The sequence below is a fragment of the Mesocricetus auratus genome, unplaced genomic scaffold (assembly GCF_017639785.1).
Source record: "Mesocricetus auratus isolate SY011 unplaced genomic scaffold, BCM_Maur_2.0 Super-Scaffold_100676, whole genome shotgun sequence".
Classification (NCBI taxonomy): Eukaryota; Metazoa; Chordata; class Mammalia; order Rodentia; family Cricetidae; genus Mesocricetus; species Mesocricetus auratus.
This window is the reverse complement of record NW_024429266.1, coordinates 99,292,974-99,308,579: the sequence shown is the minus strand read 5'-3', so window position 1 is coordinate 99,308,579 and position 15,606 is coordinate 99,292,974. Positions and strand designations below refer to the sequence as shown.

The 15,606-nt window shown below is 41.8% G+C and overlaps 1 protein-coding gene across 1 annotated transcript; it reads left to right on the top strand.

The window, feature by feature from the left end:
* The first annotated feature begins 10,239 nt into the window (after positions 1 to 10,239).
* Positions 10,240 to 14,184, top strand: LOC101827700 (histone lysine demethylase PHF8-like). The gene is made up of 2 exons (XM_021233684.2): positions 10,240 to 13,524; positions 13,995 to 14,184. Exons 1-2 carry the CDS (start codon positions 10,795 to 10,797, stop codon positions 14,010 to 14,012), a joined length of 2,748 nt encoding a protein of 915 aa, XP_021089343.2. The 5' UTR covers positions 10,240 to 10,794; the 3' UTR covers positions 14,013 to 14,184.
* The last annotated feature ends 1,422 nt before the right edge of the window (positions 14,185 to 15,606 follow it).

Below are 15,606 nucleotides of genomic sequence, written 5' to 3'. Positions count from 1 at the left end.
TGAACTGAAGACTTGCACATCTCTTCTAGTTTCTAATGAGATCGTGTTCTATTACGTTTGTGAATTCAGGCAAGATGATTAGAAGCACGTCTACAAACTTTATGGTGATAGTCTCTTTGCTACTACATACTAGAAATGCCATGTGACAAGGAGGCCTTTGAAGAATCTATTCTTAGGAGTTCTCACTAGTGTATCTTTTCATGTTTTTTTTTTTTTTTTTTTTGGTTTTTTGAGACAGGGTTTCTCCGTATTGTTTTGGAGAATGTCCTGGAACTCATTCTGTAGACCAGGCTGGTCTCAAACTCACAGAGTCTTTTCATGTTTTTTAAGGGAACTACAGTACTGAAGGTTTTCTTACAGTGCTTACATACACAGGGCTTCTCACCAGTGTGAATTTGTTCATGTCTTTGACAGTGACTCAAAGCAGACAAGCCTTTTCCGCATTGTTTACATATGTAAGGCTTCTCTCCACTGTGAACCCTTTCATGGCGCTGAAGGGAGAGCAGTAAGGGCTTCCCCACACTGCTTGCACACGTGGGGTTTTGTTCCACTGTGTACTTTTGCATGGCGACGAAGAGAACTGTCAACACTAAACACCTTACCACACTGATGACATGTATAGGGCTTCTTTCTCTCCAGTGTGAGTTCTTTCATGTAGTCGAATGGAGCAGGAAGAAATAAAACTCTTCCCACATTGTTCACAGACACAGGGATTCTCACCACTATGAATCCTCTCATGACAGTGGAAGGAACTGTGATTGGTAAAAGCTTTATCACAAACTTTACATACATACGGTTTCTCGCCCGTGTGACATCGCTCATGTCTTCGAAAGGAATTATAATACGTAAAGGCTTTCCCACATTGCTTACATACATAGGGTGTTTCACCAGTGTGAGTTTGTTCATGCTCATGAAAATTACTCAGATAACTGAAAGTTGTATCACATTTCGTACAGCTGTAAAATTTCGCTCTAGTTTGAGTTCTTTCATGTCTTAGAATGCTACTCAAACTAGACAAGGCTTTCCCACTCCGCTTCTACATGTGGTTTCCTTCCAGTGCTAGTCTTTTTATGACACTGAAGGAAACTGTGGTTCATGAAGGCTTTTCCACATTGCTTACACACATATGTCTTCTCTCCATTGCTAATTTTCAAATGTATTTGAATGTAGCTCTGATTCTGGAAGGCTTTCTCGCATTGCTTTTATTCATAGGTGTTCTCTTCACCAGAAGTACTCTCATGCTTCAGAATGCATTTGGGATAAATGGAAGCTTTCCCACATTCTTGAACTTTATAGAGACCTCTGCCACAGGACTCATATTTATGGTGTTTGTGTCCAGTATGCTCGCTAACAGGCACATTTTCGAATGAATCACCATTGAGCATACCCTTATGCACATGTCTTTCAAATGTCTTTCCTCCAGGAAGAGTTTTCTTGTTCAGAACTGTGCTTACAACCTGGCTGAAGATTTCTCCACATTCACCCAGACTGGGCACCACTTCACTTCTGTAGAAAAGAGAAAGAAAATGACTAAAATTTTGTTTAGGGCTGGGGAAATGGCTTAGTGGTTAAAAGTGCTTGCACTGCAAGTATAAAGACTTATGTTTAAATCTCTAGCATCCATGTAAAAGCTAGGTGTGGCCATGAGTAGCTAAAATCCTAGCACTGGATGGTGGAGACAGATTCTGAGAGCTCACCAGCCAACTCACTCAGGCAAATTGGTGAGCTTCTGGTTTAGTGACACTGTCTTGAAGAAATAAGACAGAGAATGATGTAGAGTACATCTGATATCTTGCTTTGGCTTCTGCATGGGCATACATACATACATACATACATACATACATACATACATACATGTGCATATAATACACACACAACACATAAAGTTTTATTTATAAGTTATAAGCAGAAAGGATTGCTGGTTTCATGCACCTTGGGAATTTTAAAGAAGAGTACAGGTAGCCTATAAGAAAACCAATATTAAGATACTGGTGGGCTGGAGAGATGGCTCAGAGGTTAAGGGCACTGGCTGCTCTTGCAGAGGTCCTGAGTTCAATTCCCAGTAACCACATGGTGGCTCACAACATCTATAGTGGGATCTGATACCCTTTTCTGGCATAAAGGAATACATGCAGATAGAGCCCTCATATACATAAAATAATAAACAGTAATATTCAAAAAATTAAAATAACACAAAAAAGATACTGATACTTATATGGAGTTTCTTAGTGCTTTTATCAAGTTAACTATTTTCTAAACATTGATTATCTTATCTTTATTTATTTTTATTATTAATTAATTAACTTATTTTTTGGCTTTTCGAGACAGGGTTTCTCTGTGACTTTGGAGGCTGTCCTGGAACTAGCTCTTGTATAGCAGGCTGGTCTCGAACTCACTGAGATCCGCCTGCCTCTGCCTCCCGAGTGCTGGGATTAAAGGTGTACGCCACCACCGCCCGGTTATTAGTTTTATTTTTGAAGATTTTATTTTCATATCTTAAGTTGTATGCATGGGCATGTGAGTACAATGCCAGTGGAGGTCAGAAAAGACACTGGATGTGAACTATTAAATGTGGGTGCTTTTAGCTGTTGAGCTATCTCTCCAGACCCTAGGATTTTGGAGATGAGGTCTTCATGTAATATAAACTCACCACCTGCCCTGCCAGAGTAACCACGGGATTGCAAGCATGACACAGTATCTGCTTCTTTACATCAGAGTTAAATGCACTCAAGCACACATTATGCAAAATGCTTTGGCCACCACTATTTTGGATTTTGAGATATTTGCATATATATAGTGTATCTTTCAAAATTTTTATCAAGGCAGTGGTGATGCACACCTTTAATCCTCACACTCAGGAGGCAGAGGCACGCAGATTTCTGTGAGTTCAAATCTAGCCTGGTCTACAAAATGAGTTCCAGGACAGCCAAAGCTATTACACAGAGAAACCCTGTCTCGAAAAACAAAAAACTTTTCAAGAGATTTATTTTTATTTTATATGTATGGTATAGTACTTGCATGTATGTTTGTATACCATCTTCTTGCCTGGTCCTAGAAAAGGGCATTGAATTCCCTGGAACTGGAGTTACAAAGGGTTGTGAACCATCAATTGGGTCCTCTTGAAGAGCATCCAGTGCTCTTCAGTGCTCTGCCTCCCTCATTTTTTAAGACAGGATTTCACCAGTGTAGCCCTGGCTGACCTGGAACTTACTATGTAAAGGGGGCTAGTATACAACTTTTAGACATCTACCTGCCTCTGCCTATAGAGTGCCGAGATTAAAGGTGAGTTCCTTCATGACTGGTTCAGTCCCATATTCTTGAGGGATTTCACTTTAATTTGGAAAGGAAAAATACCTTAGTCTCCAGGAATTTTTGTGGTTATCTTCAATGCTTTGGCATTCCTGTGCTTGTTCTAAAAATATAGAGCCAGAAAAATCACTATGAATCCTATTGTAGAAGAAAAATACTAGATTCAGAGTAGTTTAATGATATAATGTGACCATACTTGGTATAGTCTCCAAATGGATCATTTCTATACTCCAAATCATTGAGCAGCATTGATGAATAAGACAGACTGTTGTCAGTTTGAGTATTAAGGAGTGATTTTACCCTTACCTATAGAGAGCAGATTCTCGAAAGTTTTCTCCATCACATCTCTGTAGAGTTTCATCTGAGAAGGATCCAGAAAAGCCACATTCTCAAAGGTCAAAGTCTCCTAGAACATACCACAGATTTCCAGGAGGAGAGGTGAGATTCACAACACAGTATATTTATCATCAACTCATATTTTATATGTTAAAAAGACCTGCATTTGATTCCTGGTACCCCTGTGGTGGAAGAAGAGAGCTGACTTCCCCAAGTTGTCCTCGGCCCTCCACATACATGCTGTGGCACACAGGAACAAACACACAATACATTAATTGGTGTAATAAACATTCTAAAGCAAGGCAGAGTGGCAGTGGAAGACACCCTACATCAACCCGTGGGTTCAATATATGGGTGAGTGCACCCACACTCACAAATGTGCACACTGCTCACACACGCACACACACACACACATGCACAACACACACACACATGCACAACACACACACACACACACACACACACGCACGCACGCATGCACACGTACATCCAGTCTGTCATGATTTGGAAGGTAAAGGGGTCATCTTCTCCCAGTTAATGTCATTCACGTTATAAATACAGCCATAAATTGTCTTTAAAATTTGCAACAGAGAAACCAGTATAATGTTGCCCCTTTCCTTGGGACAACTCACTCCAATTTTCTATATCCTTTGCTAAATCAACTTCTGTTTAAATTGCCTATCTCCATTGGATGAATTTTCTTCTTCAAGAAAATAATAAGTGGTCCCTCTCCTTCCATCGGGTACTTGCCTGATTCCATCTCACGGTACTGTTCCCCACCAGACCCTCCTGACTGTTCAGATAGACTACCTGTATTCTCTTCCCAGCTCCCCTCCATATGGGTTACCTCAAAGACCCTGGATGCTTGACAGAGTTCTGCCAGCTGACTGACTGTGACCCTCCAGTTGCCCTGTGCAGCCTTGAGTCTCAGAACAAGTACACAATGCCAGGGAAGTCTTATTCCAAGCCTGTTGAAAAAGCCGCCGAAGGCACCAGACTCTGGCAGAAAAAACAGGCTGTAGCTTCAACTACCAGATAAACAGAGATTAATATTCCAACCCTGCTGTGGATTACCCCTCCTGAACATCTTAAACACCTCTGCTGAAAGAAGAAGGATGACTTGAACAAAAAACACAAAGAAAAACTCAGCCAACAAACTAACTCCAGATACCTCTCGGGACATCTGAATGAACACACACACACACACACACACACACACACACACACACACACACACACAATTTTTTAAAAAAGTGACAGTGAAGTCGGGTGTTGGTGGCACACACCTTTAATCCCAGAACTCAGGAGACAGAGGCAGGCGTATGTCTGTGAGTTTGAAGCCAGCCTGGTCTACAGAGGGAGTTCCAGGACAGGCTCCAAAGCAATACAGAAACACCCTGTCTAGAAAAACCAAAAACCAAAACAAACAAATAAAGCAAACAAACAAAAACAAAACAAAACAAAAAAACCTCCATAAAAGTTACAGTGGAGTCATTGCACAATGGGGCAACAATACTACTAGATACCTCAGACTAACAAATAAAAAGTCCAGTGGCAGGAGTGGATCTTCTTCTTTAGATCTTATTCATTTTTAATTTATGTGTATGGGTGTTTTGCCTGCACAGATGTCTGTGTTTTATGTGACATGCAGTGTCTGTAGAGACAAGACAGAAGGGTCAGGTTCTCTGGAACCAGTGTTATAAATGGTCATGAGCTACCATGAGGGAGCTGGGAACTGAACCTGGGTACTCTGAAGAGCAGTCAGTGCTCATAACTGAGGACACATCTCTCCAGGCCGATGTGTTATTTCTTTTGGAGCTGTTGGCCAGTGAGGTCCCATAGACTCCTAAACATTACAGGCTATTGCCAATGCTATTGCTTACCCTTCAGAACTTGACAGTAAGACAAAATGGATGAAAATAGCAGATACTTAAGTCACATCACAAGGAGATATCAACTGGTACTGACTGGAATCTTTATCCCCACTGGCTAGCTTTCATAGTGCTGGCAGGTGCTATGCATTCTACCAGAGCAGAAAAGTAAGCATCAATCTTAGCCAGCTGTAGTACGGACTTGCCTGACCAGGCATGCCCAATGGTGCAATAGTGTGACTAACCAACCACTTTCTGACTGGATTTAGGTATTGCTCCACAAGATGAAAGCTACACCTGGCACTATTAATGGACCAAGAACCTGTGTCTGAGAGGTCATAGGCCCGAGGGGAGAACCCACTACTATTCTGCTAAACAGACATTGTATTAAACTGACTCCTAATGACTTATTATACATATAGATTAATGTACCTTTCAATCCTCATCAGATAATCTATTTGCAGTAAACAGTGATACAGAAACCCACAACTAGTTAAGCTACAGAGGACAAGAGATTCTGCAGTGCTCAGCCCTAAATGGGACATGTAAATTGCACCTCCTTACCCTAAGGCTTAGGGTCAATTTGGAAAATGGGGTAGAAAGAGGGTAAGAGACTGAGGTGGTGGGTGTGGGTGACTACAAAGAAACAACGTCTTCCTCACACAGCAGAGAAGCTGCACACACACATTTACTTTGGTTATGACAACATGAACAAAACTTGTGCAAGCTCAACCAGTTGAAATCTCAGCATGTTTGGGGAGGTGGGTATAAGTCCTTCCCCTACCAAAGGAGCTATTGACTCTCCTTTTGGTAGAGGACGATGATTCTTTAAGAATGCATCCCCTGGTAAACTGACCACAGAGAAATTGAAGGGCAAAGGTCCAAGAATACATGGGCAGCACAGATTGAAGTTGATGCATTGAAAAAACAAAGGACACAAAGTTTTGTGTCAATGGGGAAGGAGCGAGCGCTGGTTATCTAGCAAGAATCAGGGGAGGGGATGGATATGAATATCGTATAAGATTCTAAAGAACTAACAAAATAAGACATTTTGGTCATACCACTTCTCCTTCCTCCCTCTCAAAAACAGAAGGTAAGAATTGAGAAGAAAACTTTAATAATCACTTCTAAGAGTATTACCGTACACCTCTCAACTTACTGAGTAGGTTCTGCCTCATGAAAGAGTTATGATTTCCACAGTGTGTCTGAGACAAGCACCCTGAAAAGTTCATTTTTCCAAGCAGCATGGAAAGAGGGGAGAGTGAACGGAAGAGAGAGACATCAGCCCTGACCTATGTCATGGGAAGCAACACTAATTGTGCTTTATTTCTTAAGAGAGACACTTTTTGAGGCCATTCAATGGGTAAGGAACAGCAAATCACTAGGCCCCCATAACACCTTGATAAGTACAAAACTGAGTGGTTTAGTTGCTCCTCACACTCCTGGAGAATTCCGGAAATCCACAGAAGTTTGGAATTTTCCCAAATCCTTAGGTGCTGACTGGAGACATACAAAGCAACTATATACTTAACCAGTGTAGAGTACACGCTGCCAAAATTTGGGTCAGTGTTCTGACTAATTATGTATTCTAAAAAGTCCCCAGAGATGAAATACTTCCTCAGTGTTCAATATTAGCAAAGCAGGCACTGAGAGAAATTATAACCGTAAGCTGTTCTGTTTTCTCTAAAACTAGACAAGGATGTCTACTTTTCCACTATTATTCTATATACTACTGGAAGATATTCAGATCAGTAAGTCAAGAGCAAGACATAAAAAAGATACAAATAGATAGTGAAGACCTCAATTTTCATATAACTCTATTTTCATATAATATACTCCTATGCCAGAAAGACTCAAGGATGTCATCAGAAAATTCTAAAACATGACAAACACTTTATTCAAAGTAGGAAAATACAAAATGAAATACAAACATCAGTAAGTTTCTATATCCATAATGAATATACTGGAAAAGAAATCAGGAAAACAATTATATTAGCCTCATAATAGCTTCAATACACACACACACACACACACACACGCACACGCACACGCACACATGCATGCACGCACGCACGCTCCATGAATACACAAAAGGAAACAAATAGGAATAAATCTATGCAAAAAAGTGAATGGCCTTTTTTTTGAAAACTTTATCAAGACATTGAAGAGAGAAATTGAAAAGGACAATAGAAGATGACACCGGAAAAATTAGGTATCCATATGCTAAAGAAAGAGATCAGAACCCTAATTTGACCTTAAGCAAAAATCAATTAAAAATGGATGAAAGACTTTGAATCGAGTGCCTGGTACATATTAGGCAACTGCTCACTGCTGGTCTTCCTTGCTGCCACAGTCCTCACATTACTCCAGTTCTTTCTACTTCTGTCCAATAATACGGTAAGAAAAACCTGTGGTCGTTAGCTTCTTTCACCATTAACTTTTCCAAAAGTGCATGGAGTCAAGCAACCATGGACAACACCCTCTGAAACTATAAACAACCCCAATTAACCTAGCCTGTCTGGAGTTTACTCTGCTGGGTATTTTGGCCACAGAGATGTACAACAAACACTGGGAAATGACAGGAAACGATGAGTGGCCTCTGCCTGTTCTTTTTGTTTGTTTGATTTTTAGAGACAGGGTTTCTCTGTGTAACAGTCCTGCCTATAATGGAACTCACGTTGTAGACCAGGCTGGCCTTGAACTCACAGAGATCCGCCTGCCTCTGCCTCCTGAGTGCTGGGATTAAATGTCAGGGAGAGTCCCAACCAATAAAGTGGAGAATCGTCAAGGAAAACAAGCACTGTCAACGTCGGGCCTACACATGTGCATCCCACAAATGTGAATATCTATACACAAGCACATGTATAATGAGATAGATGGATGGATGGATATAAGATAGATAGATAGATAGATAGATAGATAGATAGATAGATAGGTTTAAAACCCCAAAGAAAGAAAGCTACAAATTTACAAAAACATATTACGTATTTAAGAGAAGACAAATGAATGGAGAAAAGCACTACTTTGTTCCATTAGTTAACAAGAATTTGTTAGGTTGTCATGTTTTTATTTGTTAGTGTGTTTTATTTTGTCTTATGTGTGGGCTGTTTTGCCTGCTTGTATATTTGTGCACCATTTGCATGTGTGGTGCGTGAGGAGGCCGGAAGAAGGTGTCTGACCCTGTGACACTGGAGTTAAAGACCGTTGTGAACCACTATATGGGTGCTTAGAATCAAATCCAAGTTCTCAAGAAGAACAGCAAGTTCTCTTAACTGCTGAGCCATCTCTGCAGCCCCCATTTTCTTTAAAACAAAAACAAAAACCTTATTTATTTTCTCTGTGTGGGCACAGTGCATGGAGGTCTGAGGAAATCATGAGACTTGGTTTTGCCTTCCACCATGTGGGTCCCAGGAATTGAACTCAGGTCTTCAGGCTTGGGCATTTCACCAGGCCAGGCTGTCAGTTTTGAATAGAGGCCAGAGCAACATAATGTAGTATGTGATGAACACAGACACAAAATCTCAAGTAAAAAAAATACGAATTAAGCCCAGATGCACATAAAGAGGGTAGTATTTGTAATTAAATACCATTTATTATAGCAATACAATATTGATCAACACCAGGGTAGAAAATCTTTTATTTTCATTCATTGGCTTATATTAGTTCATGGCATATAATAGTTGCTCAATAAATGTGTTAATTGAATAGAGTCTTTACATTTGTTTTACTACATTAAAGGGGAAATATGCATGGAATCTCAGTGTCAAAACAATGCTTAGAAAAAAAACAATGATTAGACCAATTCTGTATCTCTTTTTTTGTCTCATTCCCTGATTGCTTTTTTTAAAATGTGAGAATATCTTCAATTAATTAATTAACCAATTAATGTGTGAGTGTTCTGCTACAATACTTGTGGAAGTCAGAGGACAACTTGTGATAGTTTGTTCTCTCTCACTACTATGTGAGGTTGGCGACTGAAGGTCCTTTATTCATAGGTACCCTACTGGGCAGTTACACTCGAACTCGATCTGTGGACCAGGCTGGTCTCAAACTCACGATCTCACAGAGATCCTCCTGCCTCTGCGTCCCGAGTGCTGGGATTAAAGGCGTGTGCCACCACCGCCCGGTTGGCATTTATATTCTTGATGTCTCTGCCTGCAGTCCCTACTGTCCTCACACAAAACCCTGGGTAACAGCATCTCAAAGGCTATCCTGAGATGCCTACTGACTACAGACACGAAGCGACACAGCCTGTGATCCTGAAAGTGCCCAAGGTTCCAAGCATCACTATGACAATCCCAAAATTCATTGTGCGCTGTCTCTGGGGGCGGGGCCAGTCCCCTCAGCTTCTGCTTAGGGAAGTCCTGGGGCTCACTTGGCTCCCCAGGTCGAGGAGCCCCTGCAGCCTTGAGGCTGAGGAGGTCCGTGGAGGGTTTGCAGCCCTGGACATTCCTGTCAGGTTTGGGGCATGGAAAGCTTTGTTTCAGTCATGGATTTGTAAAGAGCTCCTCGTAAGTTTGGAGGGTTACAAGGATAGTCTTGTCGATTTCAGAATCTAAGACAAAATCTCTTATCAAATGGGGACACAGGAGAGCCCTAGTCAGTCTGAGGCGGCTGCTGCAAAGAAATGCCTGACATTCGGGCCGTGAAAAAAATATCTTCCTTCAGTATCAGGATTTGAGGGAAGATTTTTGTTGGCTTACAGCAGTTTTGAAGAGACTTGTTTTATTATCAGGGGTGTGAGGAGATCCCTGTCAGGTTTAAAGTGCATGGGGACAGCGATACTCATTACTGGCCGGGAAGAAATGCTTAGAACCTAACTCCAGGATTGTGACTTGAGCGCCTAGTCTCGTATGCCTTGTGCTGAAAGACTCTGAGGTAATTTTCTAATAACCTGACCGGACGTCAAAGGATCTCTACATCTCTGGCCCCTCCTGTTTTGAGGATTTGAGCGCGTCTCTCCCCAAGCCCCTCCCACTTCCTTATGACGCAATTCCTGTCATAATACGGGGAGTGGAGAATTCTAGAACCTGGGAAGCAAGAGGACAGCAACAGAGCAGTTAGTTACAAGCGCTTGCTTCTGAGAGGCTTCAGGTATTTACACGGAACCTCAGAAAGATACCTCTGACTTCAGGACCAAAGAAGGTGGGCCCGCAAGGCCTCAAAGGAAGAATAGGGCCCCAGACTCTCTGCCCTCTCAGTGAAAGAAATTCTGAAGGCTGGGTCCCAGCGACCCTTCATCCTCCAGCGAGGGTGCCTGCTGCCTCACTCTGCGAAGATGAACTCAGTGCCTGGGTACTGCCTCTGTCGAAAGCCTTATGATGAGAACCACTTCATGATCGAGTGCAACCGATGCCAGGACTGGTTTCACGGGAGTTGTGTTGACGTTGAAGAAGAGAAAGCTGCTGACATTGACATCTACCACTGCCCAGACTGTGAGGTCTCACATGGGCCTTCCATTATGAAAAACTTTCATGAGTCCTCTAATGTGGGCGAAACTCTTAAGAGGGAGCCAGTGCTGACAGGGAGCCCTGAGTTTATTCACCAGCTTCAGGGTAAGACATTTGACAGTGCGGACGAAGTGGTTTTGAAGCCCACAGGAAGTCAGCTGACAGTGGAATTCCTGGAAAAGAGTAGCTTCAGCGTACCCATCCTTGTCTTGAAGAGGGAGGGGTTGGGAATGACACTTCCCCCACCATCATTCACGATCAGAGATGTGGAACAATATGTGGGTTCTGACAAAGAGATTGACGTGATGGATGCGGCCTGTCAAGCTAGATGCAAGATGATGCTGGGTGATTTTGTGAAATACTACTACAGTGAGAAGAGGGAAAATATCTTCAATGTTGTCAGTTTGGAATTCTCTAATACCAGGCTTTCTAAGATAGTAGAGGTGCCCAAGATAGTTAGTAAGCTTTCCTGGATTGAAAATTTATGGCCAGAAGAGTGTGAATTTGAAAGACCCAAAGTCCAGAAGTATTGCTTTATGAGTGTCCAGGATAGCTACACAGATTTTCACGTGGAATTTGGTGGCACTTCAGTCTGGTACCATGTGCTTAAGGGTGAGAAAGTCTTCTACCTGATCCACCCGGAAGATGCTAACCTGACTCTCTTTGAATGTTGGAGAAATTCCTCTAAACAAAGAGAGATGTTCTTTGGTGACCAGGTGGACAAGTGTTACAAGTGTTCTGTGGAGCAAGGGCAGACACTTTTCATTCCTCCAGGATGGATCCATGCTGTGCTGACCCCCATGGATTGCCTAGCATTTGGAGGAAACTTTTTACACAGTCTTAGCATTGAAATGCAGCTCAAAGCCTACGAGACTGTGAAGCAACTGAGCACAGCAGACCTCTTCAAGTTTCCCAGCTTCGAGACCATCTGTTGGCACGTGGGAAAACAAATTCTGGACATCCTTGGAGGTTTGCGAGAGAATGGGAGACATCCTGCATCTTACCTGGTTCGTGGTGGGAAAGCTCTGAACATGGCCTTTCAGGCCTGGACAAGGAAAGAAGTTCTGGAAGACCACCAACATGCGATCCCAAAGACAGTGCAGACCATACAGCTCATTGAAGATCTGGCTACAGAGATCTGTCTGGTTGAAGATACCTCCCAACAGAACATCCAGAAGGCGAATACAATCTTTGGGGTCGAGCAGCTCTTCCCCACTATTTCCTCTTCCTTAACTTGGCCAACTGATTCCCCTTCAGTATCCAAGCCTACATTATCATCACCCTCCAAAAGTGATTCAAAAAAAGACCCAGAGCTTAAGGATGTCTTTAAGAAGACCAATCCAAAGGACAAAGAGCATCAAGTCTTGGGGTCTGATGATCAAGGTATGGATAATCTTAGGGGTCTAGACAATCATCAAGTACTGAAGGCAGGCTCTTCCCAGAAAGTAGAGTTTAGTATTGCTAATTCCTGCTTGAATGACTCAGGTAATGACTCAAAATCTGACAATGTCTATGATGGAAACGAGAGCCCCATGGCTCTGTTGATGGCTAATGGTGGTACCAGCAGGGTGAAGAGCTTGTCCAATTCTTGGAGAGCCAAAATCATAACGAAGGAAGATAATTCAATGTTGGTGAAAGAACAAGTAATGGGAGACAAGTTTGACTTGGGTTCAAATGTTGAGCTGCAGATTGAAGAGAGATTGGGCAAACAGAAAATGAGCCTGGTAGTAATACCAAATATTCCCCCAAATTTTCCCCATGTGAAATTTTGCTCTGGTCAAAACCAAATTCATAAACAAGAGGAATCTGTGATCACCACTGAGAACTGTAAAATAAATAAGGAAATCGTGGAAGGCGTTGAAGATAAGATATGGAATGGAAGTGGATCTGGTAGAATTATTGATCCATTTAAGGCCAGGGAACAGATGGACAGACTTGACTCTGTTGTCCTCACTGAAGACCCAGACTTTTTTGACAATAAGGAGGCTATCCAGGACATTGTGACCATACCTGAATTGCAGTCTTCATCTCCTTCACCAGCTCCCTGCAGCCTCCAGACCTGGTGGAGTGAAAGGCAGGACCAAAGCATTGAGAGCTTCAGCAGTGATTTGGGCATGGTACCTAAAAGTCTTGTTTCTCAGCACACCCAAAGGAAATGGCCCATCAAGCGGCTAGTATACTGGAGAACCAAGAGCGTCGAGGAGAATAACAGGGTGAATAAGCAGGACAGCTTGGGAACGTGCTTAAAGGATGCTGAGCATGCCTACCTATTCCTGGAGTCTGATGATGAAGATGATAACGATGACAATGATGATGATGATGATGATGATGATGATGGTGGTGGTGGTGGTGGTGGTAGTGGTGATAGTGATGGTGATGATGACCTTGTTTTGAGATCTCTACCAAAGAAAAGGAGGATATCAAATGATGCTCCATGGATTCCTAGCTCACGTGTGATACCACCACTACCAAAGCAAGACCGTCCTGTGCGCAAGGGTACCCGAGTTGCCTCCACTGAGGTTGGTTTGCCTGCAGCAGCTACGAAGTTGGCACAGCAGGTGAACAACATGAAGCTCACTCTAAGTGACTAGTCCAGGATAGGGCAACTAGTAAATGGAAAAGATAAGACTTAAACCCATGTCCTCAAATTTCAATTTTCCTGTTGCTTGATACTTAAGTGAATGTATATTTTAGTAATACTGTCCCATTTGAATGAAACTTAATAGAGTTGTGTTTTTTAATAGGATGTTCTATAGAGATGTAGTTTCTTAGAAATGTCTTCTAGGTTGTTATTTGGATCCAGAAAAGATTAAGCAGGTCAAGAGTCTCTTCTCTTACTAGAACCTGCCCTCTGTCATTTATATCTTAGAGTATAACTTGGAAATAAAGGCTTTACTGCTTTAAATATACCCCGAAACAAAGAAAACAGAAAAGCCCACAGAAATAAAATACCCACCAATATCTGTATTGGTACTGCATATTCATACAAATACTTGAGATCCAATTTTGAATCTTTGCTTGTATCTAGGAATTCCTCTTGGGATAGACTTCACCAAAATAGAAGCATTAGAATCCCACTGTTACCAGTTTTGACGAAGAATATACAGCAGATTTTATCATTTCCTTAATACACATGAGACTGGTTCGTCATCAAGCTGTTTTATGAAATCTGGGATGCATAATGAATGTTTGAAATCTTTGGAACAATAAAATGATATCTTGCCTAATACAAATAAATGGAAATGTCTTTATCTATCTATCTATCTACCTATCTATTTAGGTTTTTCGAGACAGGGTTTCTATGTATTGCTTTGGAGCCTGTCCTGGAACTCACTCTGTAGACCAGGCTGGCCTCAAACTCACAGAGATCTGCCTGCCTCTGCTTCCAGAGTGCTGGGATTAAAGGCATGTACCACCAACGCCCATTGGGAACGTCTTTATTATTGTTTGGATATGGAATGTCTCCTAAAGATGCATGCACCCAAGGCAAGTGCCCATTGCAGCTAAGTTCAGACCTAGAGGTTAAAGGGAGTAACTTGGACTATAAGTACTCTTATTTCATAATTGCAGTACTTCACTCATAAGGAACTGTTTTGTGAAAGTGATTGGAAAAGTGTAGTCAGCAGGGCTTATTTGGAAATAGTACTAGCATAACCCCGAATTGTAGATTTTTGTTCTAAGCACTTTTCTCTCTATTTCTCAACTTCTATGGAGTGAGCATTCTCCTCCTAAACTGGTTCCCCTAGTTAAGATGTTCTGCCTCATCATTGGCTCAAAGAAATAGTCAGTTGACCATGCACTGAACATTTGGAACCATGAGCCTAAGTAAACCTATCATTAAGTTGCTGTTCTTATCTACTGTAATGTTTTGTTTGTATTTTATTTCGAGATGTTGTCTCTCTACATAACCCTAGCTGTCCTGGAATCCACTATGTAGACCAGCCTGGCCTTGAACTCACAGAGTTCTTCCTGTCTCTGTCTCCCAAATATTGAGTTTAAAGACATGTGCTACCTGACTTTATGGCTTCTTAGCTACTTTAAAAAAGATTTGTATTTTATTTTATTTGTACAAGTGTTTTCCTGTTGTTTGCATGCATACTATATACATGTCGGTGCCTTCAGAGACCAAGAGGGTATTTGATGACCTGGAACTGGGGTATAGATGGTTGTGAGCTGGCTAAGGCGAGTGCTGGGGACAGAACTCAGGTCCTCTGCAAGTTTGGTGAGCACTCTTAACTACTGAACCATTATCTCTCCAACTCCATTTCTTAGTAACTATTTTTTTACCATTAATAAACATCTTATCAATGCACACAATTCTTTAAGATAGCATTAACAGAGTGGTGAAAAATAGTATTAAAAATTAAAGCAGAATTTAATGGGTCCACACATAAACAGAAAGTCAGTGGGGAGTCTGCCAGAAGTCACAGTCTAGGACTGGAGGAGGGCTCAGCTGGTAAACACACTTGCCGCCGAAAGCCTGGTGACCCATATTTGATCTCTGAAATCCATGAAAAAAAAACCTAGGTACATATGTACAAATCTGCAATTCTAACACTCCTCTAATAAGAGAGGAGGTAGAGATAATAGAATATCCCAGAAGCTTACAGGCCAGGTAGTCTGGAATATGCAACACAGCA